Source organism: Hypanus sabinus, chromosome X1 (assembly GCF_030144855.1).
Source record: "Hypanus sabinus isolate sHypSab1 chromosome X1, sHypSab1.hap1, whole genome shotgun sequence".
NCBI lineage: Eukaryota > Metazoa > Chordata > Chondrichthyes > Myliobatiformes > Dasyatidae > Hypanus > Hypanus sabinus.
In genome coordinates, this window is record NC_082738.1 from 4879739 (window position 1) to 4903392 (window position 23654).

At 41.1% G+C, this 23654-nt stretch overlaps 1 protein-coding gene across 3 annotated transcripts in view; it reads left to right on the forward strand.

Moving 5' to 3' along the window:
• The window catches only part of arhgap27 (Rho GTPase activating protein 27), a 245426-nt gene that overhangs the window by 180624 nt on the left and 41148 nt on the right, over positions 1 to 23654 (forward strand). For all 3 annotated transcript variants that reach the window (XM_059955699.1, XM_059955701.1, XM_059955700.1), the window contains exons 3-5: positions 7354 to 7755; positions 14225 to 14455; positions 15989 to 16069. In XM_059955699.1, coding sequence (XP_059811682.1) covers positions 7354 to 7755; positions 14225 to 14455; positions 15989 to 16069 — 714 coding nt within the window. The remainder of the gene's footprint in view (positions 1 to 7353; positions 7756 to 14224; positions 14456 to 15988; positions 16070 to 23654) is intronic.

Here is a 23654-nt window from a genome sequence, read left to right on the forward strand (position 1 = left end):
TGTAGGTGTTTGTAGAATTCGGGAGGAGTTGATAAGAAAGTGGGGAGAATAAATATGAGATTAATGCTGAATTGGTGTAAGCAGGGTTGTTGATGATCGTTGAAGAATTGGTGGGACGAAGAGACCATTTCTGATCTGTATCTCTAACTCTAAAATTATTGGCGTATCTGTTAATTTCTGGACCTGGCTAGTTGATTTGCATATCAATCATTGTTTTGTTGTTGCATCCTTAACTTTGGACAGGATCAGAACTATGGGAGTAAGAATTATTATCATGAAATGTGTTGTTTTCTTCCAGCAGTACAGTGCTATATTTAAAGTTACTACAAGTTATATCAAGAAATGTACACTGTATACAGTAGCATGCAAAAGTGTGGGCACCCCTGGTCAAAATTTTTGTTACTGTGAATAGCTAAGTCAATAAAGTTATAAAGGCATAAAGTTAAAGATGACATATTTCTTTAATATTTTAAGCAAGGTTACTTTTTTATTTCCATCTTTTACAGTAACAAAAGAAAAGTGCCTGAAGCAAAAGTTTGGGCACCCTGCATGGTCAGTACTTAGTAACACCCCCTTTGGCAAGTATCACAGCTTGTAAGTGCTTTCTGTAGCCAGCTAAGAATCTTTCAACACTTGTTTGGGGGATTTTCACCTATTCTTCCTTGCAAAAGGCTTCTAGTTCTGTGAGAGTCTTGGGCCGTCTTGCATGCACTGAACTTTTGAGGTCTATCCACAGATTTTCGATGATGTTTAGGTCGAGAGGGACTGTGAGGGCCATGGCAAAAATTTCAGCTTGCGCTTCTTGAGGTGGTCCGTTGTGGATTTTAAGGTGTGCTTCGGATCATTATCCTGTTGTAGAAGCCATTCTCTTTTCACCTTCAGTTTTTTTTTCACAGACAGTGTGAAGTTTGCTTCCAGAATTTGCTGGTATTTAATTGAATTCATTGTTATCTCTACCAGTGAAATGTTCCCCGTGCCACTGGCTGCAACACAATCTCAAAGCATGATCAATCCACCCCCATGCTTAACAGTTGGAGAGGTGTCTTTCCATGAAATTCTGCACCCATTTTTCTCCAAACATGCCTTTATTCATTGCAGCCAAAAAGTTCTATTTTAACTTCATCAGGAGTCAGGGTATTTATAAAGCTTTGAAATTTGCATCACCTGGCCTTTCCTATGACTGCGAACAAGCCATAGCCCTAACAAGGTAATTAAGGTCTGAGACCTCGGTAAAAGTTACCTGTGAGCTCAAATCTCTTGGAGTGCCCAAATTTTTGCATGGTGCTCCTTTCCTTTACTTCTCTCCAAAATTGTACAAAACGAAAAGAATACACTAATCTTGCTTAAAATGTTGAAAAGAATGTTTCATCTTTAACTTTATGACTTTTGGAGGTCAGTTCATCTTCTACTCACTTAGCTATTCACAGTTACTGAAATTTTGACCAGTGGCACCCAAACTTTTGCATGCCACTGTATATCGCAAAAATTGAGCACAATAATGTGGCTGTGTTAATGGACCATTCAGAATTCAGGTGGTGGAAGGGGAAGAAGCCGTTACTAAAACATTCAGTGTGTGTCTTCAGGCTCCTGTAGCTCTTCCCTGAATGCAACAATAAGCTTAACTATAGTTGAGGACATCACAGTGTTTCTGCCTTTTAGATCCAAGTATTGTAGACGTACTGGTGGATGAAAGGTTAATATATTTACTTGAAATTTCTTTAGGGTATTTTAGTAGGCTTCTTATGTTTAAATCGGCTAATACCATCGCAGATGAAGCTTAAAACAACTGGAAAGGCATTGTATGTTAGTCGCCACATGCTTTGCATTTTATGCAGACTATTTGTTACAATGGGTAGAAAACAATGCAAACACTTTGTATAGAATTATGGGGAATCTGCAGGATAGAAACAGATCATTTGATCTAACCATTTGGGAGATCTCCCCCTCCCCCCACCCTCAAATAAAACACCTTCATCTCTGCCTTTCATTTCTTAACCTTTGGAATGGGCAGATATAAGGAAACATTTTGCCAATCTGAAAATAAATCTTCTATCATGTGACTGGTTCGGTAATTAATCAGTTCTAATGCTGGAGTCCAGCTGACTAGAACGAAGCAGGAACTAGATCATCAGAATCAGCTTTATTAACACTGACATAAGTCATGACATTTTTGTTTTGTGGCAGCAGTACAGTGCAAAATATTAAAAATAACTGAAATAGGGCAAAAGAGAAATGGGTGGTAAACAAGAGATTCTGCAGATGCTGGAAATCCAGAGTAACGCACACACAAAATCCTGGATGAACTCAGCAGACCAAGCAGCATCTATGGAAGGGAATCAAGTCAACGTTTCAGACTGAAAGCCTTCTTCAGGATCTTGTAGTGAGATGGTGTTCTTGGACTATTCTGAAGTCAAATGGGGGAGGGGAAGAAGTTGTTACTAATGCATTGAATTTGCATCATCAGGCTCCTGTACCACTCCCTGAATTCTAGCTTTAAGGAACCCGGGACATGACAAATCAGCAATGTGGGTTTACTCAATATTGCAGTGTAGAAAAAGCAGCAGCTAGTTTGTGTATGGCAAACTCTGAAAGAGTAATGATCATATTATCTAATTAATTTCTAGTTTCAGAGTTCCTTTTTCAGTTATTTTTGTTATTTAAAGATTCAGTGTGGAACAGGCCCTTCGGGCTCTTCGAGCCGTGCTGCCCAGCAACCCCACGGCAAACCTCAACTAACCGTAATAACTGGTACATCTTTGGAAACCCACGCATTCCACAGAGTGGCATACGGACTCCTTACAGATGATGCTGAAATTGAACTCCAGCTCCCTGAGCTGTAGTAGAATCATGCTAAATGTAACTGTACAGTGGAGCCCTGTTATGGATAGCGGGTCAACAGGAAGGACTCTCGAGCTCTTCTCGATATTATGTATCCTGTTTCCTCTATTCTCAACTGTTTCAACATCCCAGCTGTCCTTTATTAAAATAAATTAATATATAAATGAATAAAACATCATCTAAACTCCATGTCCAAGTTGCACAGGGTTTACTCACCTGTCACATTCGGCTTTTTGACTTGAACTACAACCAGAAGAGGAAGTCCTCTGTATTGAGCTGCACTTTTGCAATCACTGGAAATCATTGGCACGTGGCTGTTGCTGAAACTTTGATACATTTGAGATACTGATATACTCGGAGGAGACTCCGAGCCTGAAATACAGGGGTTAATGGTTACTGGGTTGCATTATGGGTCTCATTATCCACTGAAACATCAGCAGGTATGGATGCGATGTCCTTATTAAGGTATAATGTAAAAGGTGTTTGGGTAGTTTTGGACATGATAAATGCCCTTATGGCTACACTGTGACTAAAAATATGCACTCATTTCACTGGAGTCGAGAAATGTGAAAGCTGTTGTTCAGTGTTATGAAGCTGTTGTTGCATTTTGAACTGAACCAATTTTGCATCAGGGTATTGATTATGCAGGAATGGAAGTACTGTGTATTGTACCAGCAGTTATGGTTGAAATGACAATAAAAGTGACTTGACTTAGTAACAATAAGTTGTAAATTTCCCAAGTCTATTTCTGTACCATGGCGTTTCCCACATCTTTCAGGATCATTTTAGTGAATGGATGAGCTGCATCTGATAACACTCTGTCTCTCAAGTTTTAAAACATTATTTACTACCCAATTCCAGTGCTGAAATCTGTTTGCGTGGCTAATTGTAAATTTTGACTTGTAGTCCTGAGAATCTTTGGACTACTGTCTGGATGTTGAGTGTGGCAATCCACTCACTATTCCTGCTGGAATGAGAAACTTAAGCAAATTATATTCTTGTATTGTGCACTTTTTCCTTGCTTTCTTCAACCAGCCCCTAAGTCATCCATAATAACTATTCACTGGGTGACCTCTGTCTGTGGTAGATGAACCATTGACGTAATGGGGTAGTTATTCTGCTAGGAGTTGTGTAACATTTTACAATTTGCAGTTCAAAGTTGTGTATCTTGTCTGAAAGAGGAAAGCAAGTGATGAGTTTTCCTGAATTCCTGTCCCAGCAGAACTTACACAAGTCATTGTTTGTTTGTTGTCCTGTGCATCATTGCCTACGTGTTCATGTCTGTTTGTGACTCTAATTTGGAATAAGAGATGAGATATAGTATATTAAGTAATATTGTCCTTTGAATTAACTAAATCTACAAACAAGAGTGTTCATTCTAAGAATGCTTCGAACCCAAAGTATATCTTCACTCTGAGTTGAATGCTGGTGAACCAAACGATCTTTGCTTGACATTTCCAAAATTATACAAGTGACTTCTCATTTCAGTGCTTTGAGAATCTCTATTAAATATAGAAAGATAAGAGATGGGGAAAGTGATACAGCGACTGCTTTTGATTTGTCACAAAGAAACCAAGATTATCTGTCTGGATGCAAAAGCCGTTCACTGTATCTTGGTCCATGTGACAATAAACCAATTATAAACTTGAAAATTAAAGATTGTTAAGTTGGTTTATTATCATCATATATGAAGGGATAGTGGAAAATGTTTGTGTTGCATGCCATTCAAACAAATAATTCCATAACAAAAGTGCATTGCAATACTACAAAGGAAAATAATATAGTTATAGAGAAAGTGCAGACAGATAATATGGTACAAGGCAATAAGAGTCCATCTAGTTATCATACTAGAAGATTATTCAATAGTCTTGTAACAGTGGGATAGAAGCTGTCCTTGAGTCTGGTGGCACATGCTTCGGTATTTTCTACCCTGTGAGAGGAGGTAGAAGAGAGAATATCAGGGGGTTTTTAGTATGCTGCTCTAGACCATAAGACATAGGAGCAGAATTAGGCTATTTGGCCCATCAAGTCTGCTCCACTATTCAATCATGGCTGATCTTTTTTTCCCTGGACTTTTCCTTTGATGTTGTGTCCAGTCAAGAACCTATCAAGCTCTGCCTTAAATACACCCAACAACCTGGCCTCCACAGCTGCCTGTGGTAACAAATTCCACAAACTCACCACCATCTGGCTAAAGAAATTTCTCTGCATCTTTGTTTTAAATGGATACCCCTATATCCTGAGGCCGTACCCTCTTGCTGACTCTCCCACCATGGGAAACATCCTTTCCAAATCTACTGTCTTGGCCTTTTAACATCCGAAAGGTTTCAACGAGATCACCCTTTGTCCTTTCAAATTCCAGTGAGTACAGACCCAGAACTATCAAAAGTTCCTCGTATGATGACCCTTTCATTTCCAGAATCATCCATGTGAATCTTCTCTGGACTCTCTCCAATGCCAGCACATCTTTTCTTGGATGAGCAGCCCAAAACTGTTCACAATACTCAAGGTGAGGCCTCACCAGTGCCTTATAAAGCTTCAGCATCACATCCCTGTTCTTGTATTCTAGACCTCTTGAAATGAATGCTAACATTTCATTTGCCTTCCTCATCACCAACTCAACCTATAAGTTAACCTTTAGGGTGTTCTGCACAAGGACTCCCAAGTCCTTTTGCATCTCAGATTTTTGGACTTTCTCCCCATTTACAAAATAGTCTACACATTTATTTCTACTACCAAAGTGCATGACCATGCATTTTCCAACATTGTATTTCATTTGCCACTTTCTTGCCCATTCCCTTAATCTGCCTAAGTCCTTCTACAGCCTTGTTTCCTCAACACTACCTGCCCCTCCACCAATCCTTATATCATCTGCAAACTTGGCAACAAAGCCACCTATGTCATCGACATTCAAGATGAGGTAGTAACTTAGATTAAACATTGGCTTTGTGTGAGAAGCCAAAGAGTGGTAGTAGAAACATAGAAACATAGAAAATAGGTGCAGGAGTAGGCCATTCGGCCTTTCGAGCCTGCACCACCATTCAGTATGATCATGGCTGATCATCCAACTCAGAACCCTGTACCTGCTTTCTCTCCATACCCCCTGATCCCTTTAGCCACAAGGGCCATATCTAACTTCCTCTTAAATATAGTAGTTGGTTGCCTCTCTGTCTGGAGGCCTGTGACTGGTGGAGTGCTCCAGGGATCACTGCTGGGTCCTTTATTGTTTGTCAGCAATATCAATTATCTGGATGATAATATGGTAAACTGGATCAGCAAATCTGCAGATGACCCCAAGATTGGGGGTGTAGTGGATAGGGAGCAAGGCTATCAGAGCTCGCAGCAGTATATAGACCAAATGGAAAAATGACAGATGGAATTTAATGCTGACAAGTGCAAGTCTTTGCACTTGGGTAGAACCAACGAGGGTGGGTCTTACATGGTGAACGGTGGGGCACGGAGGAGTGAAGTAGAGCAAGGACCTGGGAATATAGGTCCATAATTTATTGAAAGTGGTGTCACATGTAGATATAGTTGTAAAGAAAGTTTTTGGCACATTGACCATTATAAATCAATGTATTGGGTGCAGGAGATGGGATGGATGTTGAAGTTGTATAAGACATTGGTGAGATCTAATTTGGAGTATTGTGTGCAGTTTTCATCACCTACCTACAGGAAAGATATAAATAAGTTTGAAAGAGTACAGAGAAAATTTATAAGGATTTTGCTGGGACTGGAGGTCCTGAGTTATAAGAAGGATTGCACACACTACTGAGATCCACTGAGGTTGGGTGGGATGACAAGAGAGCTCATGGGTTAAGGGTGAAAGGTGAAATGTTTAAGGGGAACGCGAGGGGAAACTTCACTCAGAGGGTTGTGAGAGTGTGGAATGAGCTGCCAGTGCAAGGTATTCAATTTCAACATTTAAGAGAAGTTTGTATAGGTACATGGATGGGGGGAGTATGGAAGGCTATGGTCCTGGTGCAGGTCAATAAGACTAGGCAGCTTAAAAGGCTCGGAGTGGACTAGATGGGCTGTATTTATCTCTGACTCTATAACTGCCACAGAACGGTGCCTGCTGCATTGTATGTTTGAAAGTTGCCAGGAGTCCTGCTGACTGATTATTGCCAATCACAAGTTGGGGGCGCAGCTTCTTCATGATCTTCAGTTTTGTTGGGAATGTTGATATGGAAACTACCTCCTTCAAAGAAGCTACAGAAATTTTTTTTTTAAAAAGTGCTAATTTCGTAGGGTATTTTAACTATTTTTGACAGCATTTGAATTTCTGTATTTAAGGGCTGGGTAACATCTTATATTTTAAAGAGGAGGAAATTGCAAGAAAATGTATTGCTTTAATGTGCCGTAATGTTCGTCTGTGTATTGCCAAAAATGGACACACCTGCTTGTAAAGCAATTTGGAGTCTGTTGAGTGAAAGGGCAATATTTAAAAATAAGAGTTTGTTCTCTTTCCCCCACATGGACTTCATTGAATCTCATTTTCTTTTTTTTTTAAAGGTGTTCAATAAGAAACCTGAAGCAGTGTATCAGAATGTTGCACAGCTGAAGCAGGAGTTAGCAGAGGAACAATTGGTTCCCAACACTGGCTTAACCAATCAGCAGGAAGAATGGGAAACGCATACTGATGAAGCAAGTGGGCAACCTTTCTACTACAACCCGGTGACTGGACAGACAACTTGGGACTGTCCGTTCGATACCTTGGAGAGCAGGGAGCAGCAAGCCTCATCTTCTCGCAGTTCTAGTATAAGCATTCCCTTGGCAGTATGGGAAACACACTTTGATGAAGTTAGTGGTCAGCCCTATTACTATAATCCAGAAACTAGGGAGACCACTTGGGAACGACCTGAACAACAAGAGCCAGATACGATGGACCGCGAAGATATTATTCGAGACCAGAGGGTATGTTTCTGTGGCTGGCAGGAGGGGAAGCTCACTGATTTGTATCTAGAAATGGAAAATTGGGACTTGGTTGCAAAGGTTAGCAGTACTTTACCCTGTTCATTGAATGAAATCCTGTGAAGTGCAATATCCTTCAGACTCAAAGCCCTGGAATCAAACACTGGAAGTATTCATAAACACAAAAAAGTCTGCAGAAGCTGGAAATCCAGAGCAACACACAAAGATGCTGTAGGAGCTTAGCAGGGCAGGCAGCATCTATAGAAATGAATAGAGTTGATGTTTCAGTCCAAAACCATTCTTCAGGTCTGGAAGGGAAGGGGAAAGGCACCAGAATAAAAGGATGGGGGGGGGGGGAATGGGAAGGAGGCTAGCTAGAAGGTGATAGGTGAAGCCACATAGGGGAGAAAGGGAAAGGGCTGGAGAGGAAGGAACCTGATTGAGGAGAGTGGACAATAGGAGAAAGGAAAGGAGGAGAGGTACCGGGGGAGATGATAGGCAGGTGAAAACATGAGAGGCCAGAGTGGAGAACAGTGGAGGAGAGAAGCAAGGAATTTTTTCCACTGGAAGTATTCATCAGGTCAGGCAGCACCTGTGAGGAAAGAAACAGAATTAATATTTCAGGTCAAGCATGCCTCAGAACCTGCTAATGTTTCAGTTTGCCACTTTTTCTCTCTCCTTTGATGCTCCCTAACCTGTTGAAAGTTTCCAGCAATTTCTTTTTTAATTTTGGATTTATAGCATCTAGAGATTTTGTTTATGTATAACCAAACCCAAACCTTAGTGGACAAGCTCCAAGAATCCATCATTTTCATTTGGATCCAAACATTCATCCAATGCTCCTTTAAGACTCCTTCCCCCTCCCCCCACCTCCCACCTCCACAGACAGGTTAGCAACAGATTTCCCTCTGATCCTTGCCTTTCACCACACCAATCTCTACACTCAATATTTCATCCTGATAAAGGGTCTTGGCCTGAAAGATTGGCTGTCTATTTGTCTTCATAAATGCTGCCTGACCTGAGTTCCTCCATAATCGTGTGTGGCTCAAGGTTTCCAGCATCTGGAGAATCTTCTGTGTTTATGATCCTTTGCTTGCTCCACCAGGTCCTGCGTGGTTCCTGCAGGGAATACCATTTTGTGACTTCCTAGTCTGTTCATTCCTCATCCCTTTATCTTGGGACTTCCACTTGCAACTGTAGGAGTATTATTACCAGCACTTGCACCACTTCACTCAATACCTCCCAGAGATGTAAGCAGCCTTTCTAAATGAGTCAGAGGTTCACCTGCAACCCTTCCACCTTCTTTTCTACATTCAATGCTCACGATGTGGTCTCCTCTACATAAGAAAAACCAAGTTTAGTGTAGGTGAATATCTTGCGGAGCTCCTGAGCTCTATTCACAAAGACCATCTGGAGCTCAAAGTTGCATACTATTTTATCTGCCCTTCCCACTCCCATTCTGATCTGCCTGTCATTAGCCTTCTCAATTGTTACAGAGAGGCCAAACAATAAATTGGAAGAAAAAACATCTTGTGTTCCACTTGGCAATTTTAAACCCAATGGTATGGACATTGAATTTTCCACTCTTGATTCACAGGCATATACTTTTATCCCTCTGTGCATGTGTCTCTCTTTGGCACGACTCTGTCTCTTGGTCAGTCATAGAATCAAAGAGCAATACAGTACAAAAACAGGCCCTTCAAAACCAACTCCTCCATGCTGACAAAGATGCCCATCTAAGCAGATTATATTTGCCTGTGTTTTAGCCCATGTCAAAGTTCAAAGTACATTTATTAACAAAATACATATATCACCATATACAACCCTGAGATTTAATTTCTTGTGGGCATACTCAATAAATCCATAGAATAATAACCATAACAGAATCAATAAAAGACTGCACCAATCTGGGCATTCAACCAGTGTGCAAAAGACACCAAACTGTACAAATACAAAAAGAAAGAAATAATAAATAAATAAGCAATAATTATCAAGAACATGAGATGAAGAGTCCTTGAAGTGAAGTTGAGTGAAGTTATCCCCTTTGGTTCAAGAGCATAATGGTTGAGCGGTAATAACTGCTCCCGAACCTGGTGGTGTGGGTCCTGAGGCTCCTGTACCTCCTTCCTGATGGCAGTAGTGAGAAGAGAGCAGGGCCTGTGTGGTGGGATTTGTGATGATGGATGCTGCTTCCCTGCGGCAATGTTTTGTGTAGATGTGTTCAATAGTGGGGAGGGCTTTGTCCATGATGGACTAGGCCATATCCACTACACACTACATTTTGTAGGAATTCACATTCAAAGGCATTGGTGTTTCCATACCAGGTCGTGATGTAGCCAGTCAATACACTCTCCACTACACATCTATAAAAGTCTGTCAAAGTTTTCATATCATGCCGAATCTCTGCAAGCTCCTAAGGAAGTAAAGGTACAGCTGTGCTTTCTTTGTAATTGCACTTATGTGCTGGGCCCAGGACAGATCTTTCAAAATAATAACACTGAGCAATTAAGTTACCGGCCCTCTCCACATCTGATCCTCTGATGAGGACTGGCTCATGGACCTCTGGTTTCATTCTCTCGAAGTCAATAACTATCTCCTTGGTCTTGTTGACATTGAGTGAGAGATTGCTGTGACACCACTCTGCCAGATTTTCAATCTCCCTCCTATACACTGATCCGTCACCACCTTTGATTCAGCCAATGACAGTAGTGTCGCCAGCAAACTTGAATATGGCATTGGAGCTGAGCTTAGCCCCACTTACTGATAAGTGTAAAGCGAGTAGAGCAGGGGGCTAAGCACACAGCCTTGTGGTACACCTGTGCTGATGGAGACAGTGAAAGAGATGTTGTCAATCCGAACAGACTGGGGTCTACAATATCCCTCTAAACCAGGGATTCCCAGCCTGGGGTCCGTGGTCCCCTCGGTTAATGGTTGAGGTGCATAGCATAAAAAAAATGGTTGAGAACCCCTGCTGTAAACCTTTCCTGTCCATGTACATGTCTAAATGTTTTTTAGTTATTGTTATTGTACTTGTGTCAAGTCTCATCTCTTAACTTGTTCTACGTGAATGCAGGCTTTCCTCAAATTAAAATAGAGGAGGATAGGTAATTTTTTTTGATGTAGAATGGAAGGGAAACCCTGATTGAGGAAAGAAAAAATATTCAGGAAAATAATTAAAATAAACTTTGTACATCTGTTTAACCTCATGCTATCAACAGGATGCAGTAAAGCTACTTGCCAAGATATTCTCAGCTGTATCTCCGAGGTCAGGAGTAGCAGTCGGCTGTACGCACCACTATGAATTATTTGCATGTTCCTGACTTAGAATTTATCTGCTGTTTATTGCTCAAAAATGATCTTCTTATTTGCTGTTGTATGCTGTTTATTTCACTGCATTGGCATTCTTGCACTGCTCTCAGTGCTGTGGGGGCCTCTTCATCACATAGACTACAGTGGTTTAAAAGGTGATTTATCCACATTTTTTCACTGAAATAGGTAATGAGTGCTGGCCTCGCTGGCGACTCCTATATCTGATACCTTCTTCTTTTAAAAGAAAACAGTGACCTTCCGTGCTTCAGAAACAGGATAGCAAAAGTATGCCCAGGTAGGGGTTTAAGGTTCTAATGACTGATTGTCAGAAAGCCACATACTGAATGACTGCATCATTGGTAATCATGCATAAGGGGTAATTCCACTTAGACAAGCACAACCAATATGAAAAAGTATACAAGCTGGTGTTCTTTGTGTTTGTATTTGCCACTTTATCACAGATATGGGCCACTCTGAAATGTGATCTGATCTATCATCCCAAATACAAGCGCATCACAAAAATGATGTACAAGTAAAGAATTCTGGGCAATACATTTTCTAAAGAGTATTGGCTCTGGGCCTATATTTGCTGGAATTTAGAAGAATGAGGTGGGATTTCATTGAAATCTACTGGATGTTGAATTGCCTAGATAGAGTGGATATGGAAAGGATGTTTCCTGTAACAGGGGAGTCTCGGACCAGAGGGTACAACCTCAGAATACAAAGATGTCAATTGAGAGTGGAGTTGACGAAGAATTTCTTTAGCCAGAGAGTGGTGAATCTGTAGAATTTATTGCCACAGGCAGCTGTGGAGGCTAAGTCATTGGGTATACTTAAGGCAGAGGTTGATAGATTCTTGAGTAGTCAAGGCATGAAGGATATGGGGAGAAGGCAGGAGACTGGGCTGAAAGGGAAAAATGGATCACTCATAATGAACTGATGGAGCAGACTCAATAGGCCAAATGGCCTAATTCTGCTCCTACATCTTCTGATGTAAAACTAATTAATTACAAGTATCCATTTATAGTTTTAACCAATTGCTTTTGGCAAATGAAAAAGAAAGTCCAGTCACGCCTTGTCAGCATCTTCTCCCCACAAATTCCAGAAGTTTGAATTTCATCTGCCCCAAGGCAATGTGGAATTGAAAATTAATAAAAACCAAAAATAAAATCTGCAGATGCCAGAAAGCTGCAATAAATCAGTAGGTCGGGTAGTCGCAGTGGAAAGAAAAACAGATGATGTTTCAGGTTGAAATGAGTCTGTCAAATCTGGGAAAGAGAGAAAATTAATTTACAATATGCTAGAGGAACTCAGCAGGCCAGGCAGCATCTATGGAAAAGAGCGAACAGTCGATGTTTCGGGCCGAGATCCTTCTTTAGGATCCTTCATAGTTATTAGTTTTAAAAAATGTCACTTACATCATGCCCCTGTCAAAAAATTGCAATGATTAATAAAATTTCATACTCCTCTTTTGTGCTTGAACCACAGATGACAGACAAAAACTGGATTTTCAGCTCTCCAGAAACCCCATTAGAACATAGAATAGTACAGTACAGGCCCTTCGACCCACAATGTCGTGCTGACCCTTAAACCCTGCCTCGCATATACCCCTCCACCTTAATTTCCTCCATACACCTACCTAGTTGTCTCTTAAGTTTCACTAGTGTATCTGCCTTCACCACTGACTCAGACAGTGCATTCCACGCACCAACCACTGTCTGAGTGAAAAACCTTCCTCTAATATCCCCCTTGAACTTCCCACCCCTTACCTTAAAGCCATGTCCTCTTGTACTGAGCAGTGGTGCCCTGGGGAAGAGGCGCTGGCTGTCCACTTTATCTATTCCTCTTAATATCTTGTATACCTCTATCATGTCTCCTCTCATCCTCCTCCTCTCCAAAGAATAAAGCCCCAGCTCCCCCAATCTCTAATCATAATGCATGCTCTCTAAAACAACCAACATCCTGGTAAATCTCCTCTGTATCCTTTCCAATGTTTCCACATCCTTCCTATAGTGAGGCAACCAGAACTGGACACAGTACTCCCAAGTGTGGCCTAACCAGTGTTTTATAGAGCTGCATCATTATCTCGTGACTCTTAAACTCTATCCCTTGACTTATGAAAGCTAACATCCCATAAGCTTTCTTAACTATGCTATCTACCTGTGAGGCAACTTTCAGGGATCTGTGGACATGTACCCCCAGATCCCTCTGCTCCTCCACACTACCAAATATCCTGCCATTTACTTTGTACTCTGCCTTGGAGTTTGTACTTCCAAAGTGTACCACCTCACACTTCTCCAGGTAGAACTCTATGTGCCACTTCTGCATCCTATCAATGTCTCTCTGCAATCTTCAACAATCCTCTACACTGTCTACAACACCACCAACCTTTGTGTCGTCTGCAAACTTGCCAACCCACCCTTCTACACCCACATCCAGGTCGTTAATAAAAATCACAAAAAAGTAGAGGTCCCAGAACCGATCCTCACGGGACACCACTAGTCACAACCCTCCAATCTGAATGTACTCCCTCCACCACAACCCTCTGCCTTCTGCAGGCAAGCCAATTCTGAATCCACCTGGCCAAACTTCCCTGGATCCCATGCCTTCTGACTTTATGAATAAGCCTACCGTGTGGAATTAGTGTCATACTAGACAAGTTCGTACATTAGCAATGCTTCATTAGCTCTTATTAGCTATTGCAATGTTCCAGCTTACTCTATGGTTTGCAGTTATATAAATGTAAGGTACTCAGAGTAATGTTCAACAGCTTAACGTAATTGTAAGACGTTTGTCTCTGATACCACCCATGATCAAATAGCTAAGTGAGGCTTGCTCTGTGAATGGTATTTGTGTAGGAAGTGCTGTGTCACCAGGTTATTTAATATAGTGGGCAGTGGGTATTTGCAAGAATATTCCCGCAAAGAGGGGCTGCTTTCTGGAGAGAGGAGCATAAATGGTGCTGTTCTCTGAGCACTTATAGATCAATATAAACATGGCACTGTAGGCATATAGCCCACATTTCCTGCAATATTCACTTCATGTAACACATTTGATCAACTTGCCCTGAACCTATTTCTGTAACTGTCAAACCCATCACTAATCAACTGTGAATTCTTCCCTGTTTTGGGGGTTGGCTCATTTCTTGTTGTGCTCATTTCAGCCTCCCACACCAGAACAAGATTACCCAGAATTGACTGAGGAGAGTCCTCCTGGATTCCAAAGGCATCAGCGGCAGCCGTCAGACTGGTCACAGGAGGACTACAGTGAGCCACAGTCACCAGTGGACATGCCTGTATACCAGTCGATTGACCCAAAACCACCTCCAGGCTGGTCCTTTGAGTTGGATCAAGAAGGGCAGATGCTTTATACAAGTGAAGTTACCCAAGAAAAAGTAAGAAACACATCTTTGTGTAGTGATATATGTAATGTATGAAATTTATAATTTTGTGTTCTGAAGCTAAGACCCTTTATATTTTTAAGTATATCTCTTAGAAATGACAAAATACAACTGCAAATTTTCTTCTGTCTTGGTTTAATTTTCAGAATTAAAACCATTATCTAATATGAATAATCATAAACTATATATCATTTGTGTATTGCACATTTTAGTTCTGAAGTTTTGTTGATCTAAGTTTTGGTGAGATTGCCTTGTTTATTGTGGAAGAATTTCTCTGTTGATTTTCAGGTAGCCCAGGTAATTTTATATAAATCTCTTGTAGTGGAGTATGTGTGGGAAATTTTTGCAAAATAGGTTCTAAATATGGAGTTTGAAATATAAATCATGCAAATTCATGGTCCCAAAGGCAGTGCTGGTGATTTTTATCTACGTTGTACATTGGTCCTTCTCTTTGTGGGTGACTAATGAAGGAAAAGGAAGGAATGCCATTTTAAATGTTAGTAAAGATCAAATTCCATTTCATTGTTGACAAACGCTAGAAATATTATTTGCACTCATGAATGGACACCTGCATGCTTGTGAAGGTTAGCTTGTTTTGTGCATGACTAGCATAAGAATTTAAGGAAGTGGGGCAGGAATAGGCTGCTGTGCCAGCTGATAGTTGATCCCACCTTGACTTCAGCTTTCCTTTCTCAACGTTTCCCAGCACAGTTGACTCCCTTAGGTGCAAAATTGCTCCATCTTTCTATTCAATTTCTTCAGTTTTCTGTAATAGGGTATTCCAAATATTTACAACACCCCTGAGAGAACACCTTTCTCCTCATGCCCGTATTAAATAGGTCCCCTTTATTCAGAAGCAGTTTCCCTCTAGGATACCCCTCCTCACCCCCTTGAGGGGAAACAATCTGTCAATATTTTCCTTGCCAAGACACCTCTGTATTTTATGTGGTTTAATAATGCCCAGTGCCTGCTTCAAAAGACTTCAGTAGGTCTGGGCAGTCTACTCAACTTTCCTTCTTATACCAATCATCAACTACTTGAACCACCTATGAACAACCTCTTAAAGCTAATATATCTTGTCATAAATAAGCAGAGCCAAGCTGTTTTAAGGAGCACTGTCGGCATAGGTTAGTGTTGAAGAATTGAGGAGTATGGGGAAGTTGCCGGCTTTTCCTACTTTTCACCAACTTCCACTCAACATTTCATTTGCTTTTCTAATTACCTGCTGTGTCTGAATGTTAACTTCCTGTACTTCACATGTGGAGGATTGTCTGCCTCCTATCAGAGCTTGTGCTGCCATTGAATGACATTAGATGGAGGTGCCTTGATCTTGGCTGGTTACTTCAGCTGTGAACAATCCTTGGGAGTAGTTCAGTGACAGGGTTTGCTTTTCTGTATCTATCCAAAATCTTGGACTTTGTACTTTAAATTTTATAATTCCTCAGATTTCATTTCTTTTATAGGATTGTTAACATCTTGTATGATTGTGATATAGTATGCTCTCAATTTGTATTTTGTTCTTTGTAGTGGATCAGGCATATGGACACCAACGGCAAGTATTATTACTATAATCCAGATGAAGGCAAATCAGAGTGGGAACTTCCACAGGTAAGGAATGGTTATAATTATTAGAAATTGAACCATAAAGAAATCCTGATTGATAACTCCATTATAGTGTATCCATATTACTTAGATGTTGTTCCTAACTATATTCTTGTCGATGCAAAAGTAAGCATTAGAAAGTTGTTTTGTTAGGACTCTGATGGAATTGCACCCATTCCAACGTGCACACATGTAGCAGGCAACATCTATGGAAAAGAGCAAACAGTTGACTCTTATTCATCTCGGCCTGAAATATTGACTGTTTACTCTTTTCCATAGTTGCTACCTGCCCTGCTGCATTCCTCCAGCATGGTGTGTGTGTGTGTGTCTGTCTGTCTGTCTGTCTGACCTGGTCAGACTAGTTTCGACAGAAACAAAAGAAGTTGCCTAAGGTACAAGGCTGAAGGAAATAGCCATGAAGCAAATCTGCTTGTTACCTTGGGTCACATCCATTGAGAAGCTGACACAGGTCAGTCAGATGACCTTGGGCCAATTAAATTGAAACATCATAGATTGATCTGATAAGAAAAGTGTAAGAACAGAGGTTTTTGGGCACACAGGAGTGACAACTCTGTGGAGACCAACCATTGCAAATGGCCTCACATTGGAATTGTAGTGATTACATTGAGACTATGAGGAATGTCTGACCAGCATAGACTACTTTTCATGGGTATTACCATTTCTCCTCTTTGACTGTTCATGAAGGGTCAGGGAAACCTAATAGACGTGTACATAGGTTTTGAGTTCTGTAAATTTACATATCTGTTAGCAGAGCCAATAAAAGTACTTCTCAGTAAATACAGACGCTCTCTGTGCCTAACTGATCGTTATTACTGACAGTTAATACTTGAGGGTTAATCCTCGTAACACTGGTGAATAGCCTGCAATGTGTTTCGCGTTTACTGCCCAATGAGGAGCTAATCGTGCACTAAATTGCCAGATTGGTCTGTGTTCTGCTTCTAGCAGGTTGAATGCCTAGAGCAACGTTTCCCTGCAGAGAACCAAGTTCTGCTGCCAAATGCATTATGAAATCATTGCAGTGAGTAGAGTTGTAGATTCTGCATATGCTTGAAATCTTGAGCAGCATTCACAAAATGCTGGAGGAATGCAGCAAGTCAGGCAGCATCATTGGAGGGAAATGAGCAGACGACATTTTGGCCCAAGATCCTGATGAAATAAATAATGAGGTTGCGAGGGCGGTACAGGAGGAAGAAGCTAATAATGGCAGTGCAAAAGGAGTGGCATCAGCCTATTCTATAAACCTATTGAGGAAAAGTTAGTATGGAACTGGAGGAGATAACAGAAGTACTTAATGAATACTTTGCTTCAGTATTCACTACGGAAAAGGATCTTGGCGATTGTAGGGATGACTTACAGCAGACTGAAAATCTTGAGCCTATAAACATTAAGAAAGAAGATGTGCTGGAGCTTTTGGAAAGCATCAAGTTGGATAAATCTATGGGGCCAGATGAGATGTACCCCAGGCTACAATGGGAGGTGAGGGAGGAGATTGCTGAGCCTCTGGCACTGATCTTTGCATCATCAATGCGGACGGGAGAGGTTCCGGAGGATTGGAGGGTTGAGGATGTTGTTCCTTTATTCAAGAAAGGGAGTAGGGACAGCCCAGGAAATTATAGACCAGTGAGTCTTACTTCAGTGTTTGGTAAGTTGATGGAGAAGATCCTAAGAGGCAGGATTTGTGAACACTTGGAGGGGCATAATATGATTAGGAATAGTCAGCATGGCTTTGACAAAGACCGTTCGTGCCTTACGAGCCTGACTGAATTTTTTGAGGATGTGACTAAACACATTGATGAAGATAGAGCAGTTGATGTAGTGTCTATGGATTTCAGCAAGGCATTTGATAAGGTACCCCATGCAAGGCTTATTGAGAAAGTAAGGAGGCATGGGATCCAAGGGGACATTGCTTTGTGGATCCAGAACTGGCTTGCCCACAGAAGGCAAAGAGTGGTTGTAGATGGGTCATATTGTGCATGGAGGTTGGTGACCAGTGGTGTGCCTGAGGGATCTGTTCTGGGACCCCTTCCCTTTGTGATTTTTATAAATGACCTGGATGAGGAAGTTCGTAAATTTGCTGATGATGTAAAGGTTGGGGATGTTGTGGACAGTGTGGAGGGCTGTCAGAGGTTACAGCGGGACATCGATAGGATGCAAAACTGAACTGAGAAGTGGCAGATGGAGTTCAACCCAGATAAGTGTGAGGTGGTTCATTTTGGTGGGTCAAATATGATGGCAGAATATAGTATTAATGGTAAAACCTTTGGCAGTATGGAGGATCAGAGGGATCTTGGGGTCTGAGTCCATAGGACTCTCAAAGCTGCTGCGCAGGTTGACCCTGTGGTTAAGAAGGCATATGGTGCATTGGCCTTCATTAATCGTTGGATTGAGCTTAAGAGCCGAGAGGTGATGTTACAGCTATATAAGGCCCTGGTCAGACCCCACTTGTAGATAATGTGCTCAGTTCTGGTCATCTCACTACAGGAAGGACGTGGAGACCATAGGAAGGATGCAGAGGAAATTTACAAGGATGTTGCCTGGATTGGGGAGCATGCCTTATGAGAATAGGTTGAATGAACTTGGCCTTTTCTCCTTGGAGTGACGGAGGGTAACAGGTGACCCAATAGAGGTGTATAAGATTATGAAATGCATTGATTGTGTGGATAGTCAGAGGCTTTTTCCTGGGGCTGAAATGGCTAACACGAAAGGACACAGTTTTGATGTGCTTCGAAGTAGGTACAGAGGAGATATCAGGGGTAAGTTTTTTTACACAGATAGTGGTGAGTGAGTGGAATGAGCTGCCGGCAATGGTGGTAGAGGTGGTTAAGATGGGGTCTTTTAAGAGACTCCTGGGTAGGTAGATGGAGCTTAGTAAAATAGAGGGCTATGGTAACCCTAGGTAATTTCTCAAGTAAGTATTGTGGCATAGTATTGTGGGCCAATGGGCCTGTATTTTGCTGTAGGTTTTCTATGTTTCTATTACACAAAGATGTTGAAGGCTAGTGGTGGCCTGACATGGATGTGTGGGATTGCAGAGATAGAAAATGTCTGTACTTGCAGGATGAGTTGTTTTGAGAAGCACTGACCTGAAGGAATAGTCTTGTGAAGAACTGATTGAAGCAGTATTAATAACTTAAACAGCAGGATGTACAGTGCCTTGGAAAATGTATTCAACCCACACAACTCTTTTCACATTTTTACTGTCTCATTTTCTAAATCTAAAATGTATTGAAGTAGGATTTTTGAGCTAATCTACAAAGTGTTATGCATCATGTCAAATCAAAAGAAAAATGCTAGAGCCTGTCAACAATTTACTTAAAATTAAAAACCCCAGGATTGTGAGGCTGAAAAAAAATCATCCCCTTTGTAATCATTACTCTAACTTTCCTCCAGTGCAATATATTACCTTACCAATTTGCCCAGCTTGTTGATGTAGAAAATTGGAGGATCACCTGTTTTCAATGAATTCACAAGAATAAATGCCCCCATTCTCTGTAAGTTCCAACAGTGTGGTATATCTTCAACAGACATAACCAAAATGAAGACAAAAGAGTATTCAAGCCAAGACAGGTAAATGATAATTGAGGAACAGAAATCTGAGGAAGGGTTCATGACAATCTCAAAGGCACTGAACATAATTTGGAGCTCAGTGCAGTCCATTGTGGGGGAAAAAAATATGAAACCACAGCCAAAATACCTAGGTCAGGCTGATCACAAAACTTCACCGCTGGAGAAGAATGACACTTGTAAGTGAGGCTACTGTGACACCAACAGTCACTCTGGGTGAGCTGCAGAAGTGAGTGGTTGCAACTGGAGTTGAAGTTCATGGCTCGGTAAATCTCCAAGGTCTTGTACGAAAAGGATATTTATGGAATAGTGGCAAGGAAAAAGCCCTGGCTTGAAAAAAGACTTTGTAAAACATGACTTAGAAGATACTGTAAAGATGTGGTCTTGTGGTTGGATGAACTTTTGCCTCAACACTAAGCGGTACATGTGGCATAAATCTAATACTGTGCATCAGCCAGGTAACACCATCCCTGCTGTAAACTATAGTGGAGGAGCCATCATGCTATGGGGAAGCATTTCAGCAGCAGGGACTGGATATCTGGTCAGGATTGATTGGATGATGAATGCTGCTGAATACAGAGAGATTCTAGCCTCTGCCAGAAAGCTTAAACTGCAGAGGAAGTTCATCTTTCAGCAGGACCATGACCCAAAGCACACTGCCAAAACAACCATGGATTGGCTTCAAATGAAGAAAACTGACATCTTTAGTGGCTCAGTCAGAGTTCTGACCTTAACTCAACTGAACATCTCCAGCAGGACCTCAAGATTGCTGTCCATTGCCATTCCCCAAATAACCTGGCACAGCTTGAGCAATTTTGCAAGGAGGAATAGGTAAATCTTGCTCCATCATGTTGTGCAAAGCTAATAGAAGCTTATCCAAAAAGATTACTGGCTATAATAGCTGCGAGCGGTGATTCAACTAAGTACTGAACAAAGGGGATAAATACTTTTGAACTGTTGGTAATTCAGTTTATGAATTTTTAGATTTAAAGTTTTAGAATTTTCCCTGTTATTTGGACTCTACTGTAGGGAGAGGAAAAAAAGCATGTGATTCACATAAAAAAAATCTCAGTTAAATAGATCAAAATCGAATAAGCTCTCATTTATGTGAACAAAGGGTTGGGGGCTGAATGCTTTTACAAGACCCTGTAGATGTATGCACCATTGTGTTCACTCTTCATGGTTTAGATGTGACTTACAACACTGACCCCTGTGTAAAGGGCCACACCGCTACTTAGTTCAGTAGCTCTCTTCAACCACACCATAGTCTCACAAGCAGGGAAATGATGCCCTTTGCCACACATTGCCCAAATCCATTCTCTAGCACAGAATGGTGCTGAAACTGAGTCACGTGCATTGTTTTTATCAAATGCTCCAAAGATCAGAAAGCCTGTCAATCAAGAGGATAAAAGTGACTCTGATAAGTCACGGCAGACAATTTGAATTTACTGACTGGTGGCCCACCCCACAAATTTTCGGCTCCTTACCTGATTTGATCTTAGAATCTCTTCTCTTGGCAACATGATTAGCCAGTTTGAATCACGGCAGTTCTCCCTCCCCACTTCATTATCCATTTCATTCTCTAAGGACTACATGTGTATTTTTTGCAGATCCAGTTTTGTATACAACACAACATGCAATCTTTGAAGGGCACCACAGGTATGCATTGCAGGGCCTCCCACATTTATGCATGTGAAAGACTTCAACAGTCCTAGGTGTGATACAATCAAAGACATTAATCTTTCATTAATGGGGTATCATTCAGCTCTATTCTGCCAGTAATTAATATACCCCATCTGAAAACTGGTCTGGAAGGCAGAGACATCATGGCACAAAGTACACTTGACTATAGAGTCACTCCAGTCTTGTCCTGTACATGACTGGATGACTCTTTAGTCATTCATTCATTATGTGCAATGTCGTATCACATGGGCAGTCATAGTCTTCCCATGACCATGAACATTCCTGCAAACTTTTGGACAGAAGTGCCCTTCTGGGCAGTGTCTTTACAAAATGGGTGACCCCAGCCATTATTAACACTCTTCCGAGATAGTCTGTGGTCACATAACCAGGACTTGTGACATGCACCAGCTGCTCATACGACCATCCAGCACCTGCACCAACGGCTTCGAGTAACGCTGATCAGGTGGAGGGAGGGCACTAAGCAGGTGCCCACTGGTGACCTGCAGACTAGCAGAGGGAAGAAGCGCCTTGCACCTCCTTTGGTAGAGACGTATCTCCATTCTGCCACCCATAATCTGTAGTAACATGTCTTTTTAAAAAATCACTGTAAAATCTGGATGTACAGTTCTGATGATTGGCTGTTCCTTTAGAAAGGAGAATCCTCAATACAGTGGATTCCAGTTAATTGGGACACATCATGACTAGTTTTAGCCCAATTAATCAGCTGACCCAATTAGCTGAAGTTTCATGGAAATAGTTTAAAAGGTACATAAAAAAGGCAAACTACCATTTAACTGAGTAACAAATTATGTATTTAAATGAAACATACAACACTATCAATAATATTACAGTACTATAAAACTGTTATTGATGGATCCAGTGTACCAGTGTGTGCTGCCGTGTTTCTTTGATTGACCGTAAATGAACAAAATCAGTGCAGACACTTGGTGCAGATAATGGACTGCTTCATACAATTTTTGAGATTATATTTGGCTTAAAAAATATTTGGCTTATGTTTGCAGGAACATTCATGGTCATGGGAAGACTATGATTGCCCATGTGATATGACATTGCACATAATGAATGAATGACTAAAGAGTCGTCCAGTCATGTACAGGACAAGACTGGAGTGACTCTATAGTCAAGTGTACTTTGTGCCATGATGTCTCTGCCTTCCAGATCGGTTTTCAGATGGGGTATATTAATTAATGGCAGAATAGAGTTGAATGATACCCCATTAATGAATGATTAATGTCTTTGATTGTATCACACCTAGCTTTATTTTCATCATAGCTTTCAAGATGATTGTCGATAGCTTAAAATTCCTTATGGGTTCTAACTTTTGAAGTCCTGAAATAGATTAATTTTCACTCTGGGCCATTTCTGTCACATCCAAGCTTGGGTGTTTGAAACCACAGAGAGCAAACCAGTTCTGAATTGTCTTGTTGCTTATTGCTCACCAAATATCAGTGACAAAAATCATTCTTTTTTTTAAACGCAAACACATGCAACTGAGACTATTTAAAAACTGCTCTAAGCATGGTGTAGTGTTTAATGGGCACATAAGTGCACTTGATTGCTTATAACCATATAACAATTACAGCACGGAAACAGGCCATCTCAGCCCTTCTAGTCCGTGCCGAACGCTTACTCTAACCTAATCCCACTGACCCGCACTCAGCTCATAACCCTCCATTCCTTTCCTGTCCATGTACCTATCCAATTTTACTTTAAATGACAATACCGAACCTGCCTCTACCACTTCTACTGGAAGCTCATTCCACACAGCTACCACTCTCTGAGAAAAGAAATTCCCCCTCCTGTTACCCTTAAACTTTTGCCCCCTAAATCTCAACTCATGTCCTCTTGTTTGAATCTCCCCTACTCTCAATGGAAAAAGCTTATCCACGTCAATTCTGTCTATCCCCCTCATAATTTTAAATACCTCTATCAAGTCCCCCCTCAACCTTCTACACGCCAAAGAATAAAGACCTAACTTGTTCAACCTTTCCCTGTAACTTACGTACTGAAACTCAGGTAACATTCTAGTAAATCTTCTCTGTACTCTCTCTATTTTGTTGACATCTTTCCTATAACTCGGTGACCAGAACTGTACACAATAATCCAAATTCGGCCTTACCAATGCTTTGTACAATTTTAACATTACATCCCAACTCCTATACTCAATGCTCTGATTTATAAAGGCCAACATACCAAAAGCTTTCTTCACCACCCTATCCACATGAGATTCCACCTTCAGGGAACTATGCACCATTATTCCTAGATCACTCTGTTCTACTGCATTCCTCAATGCCCTACCATT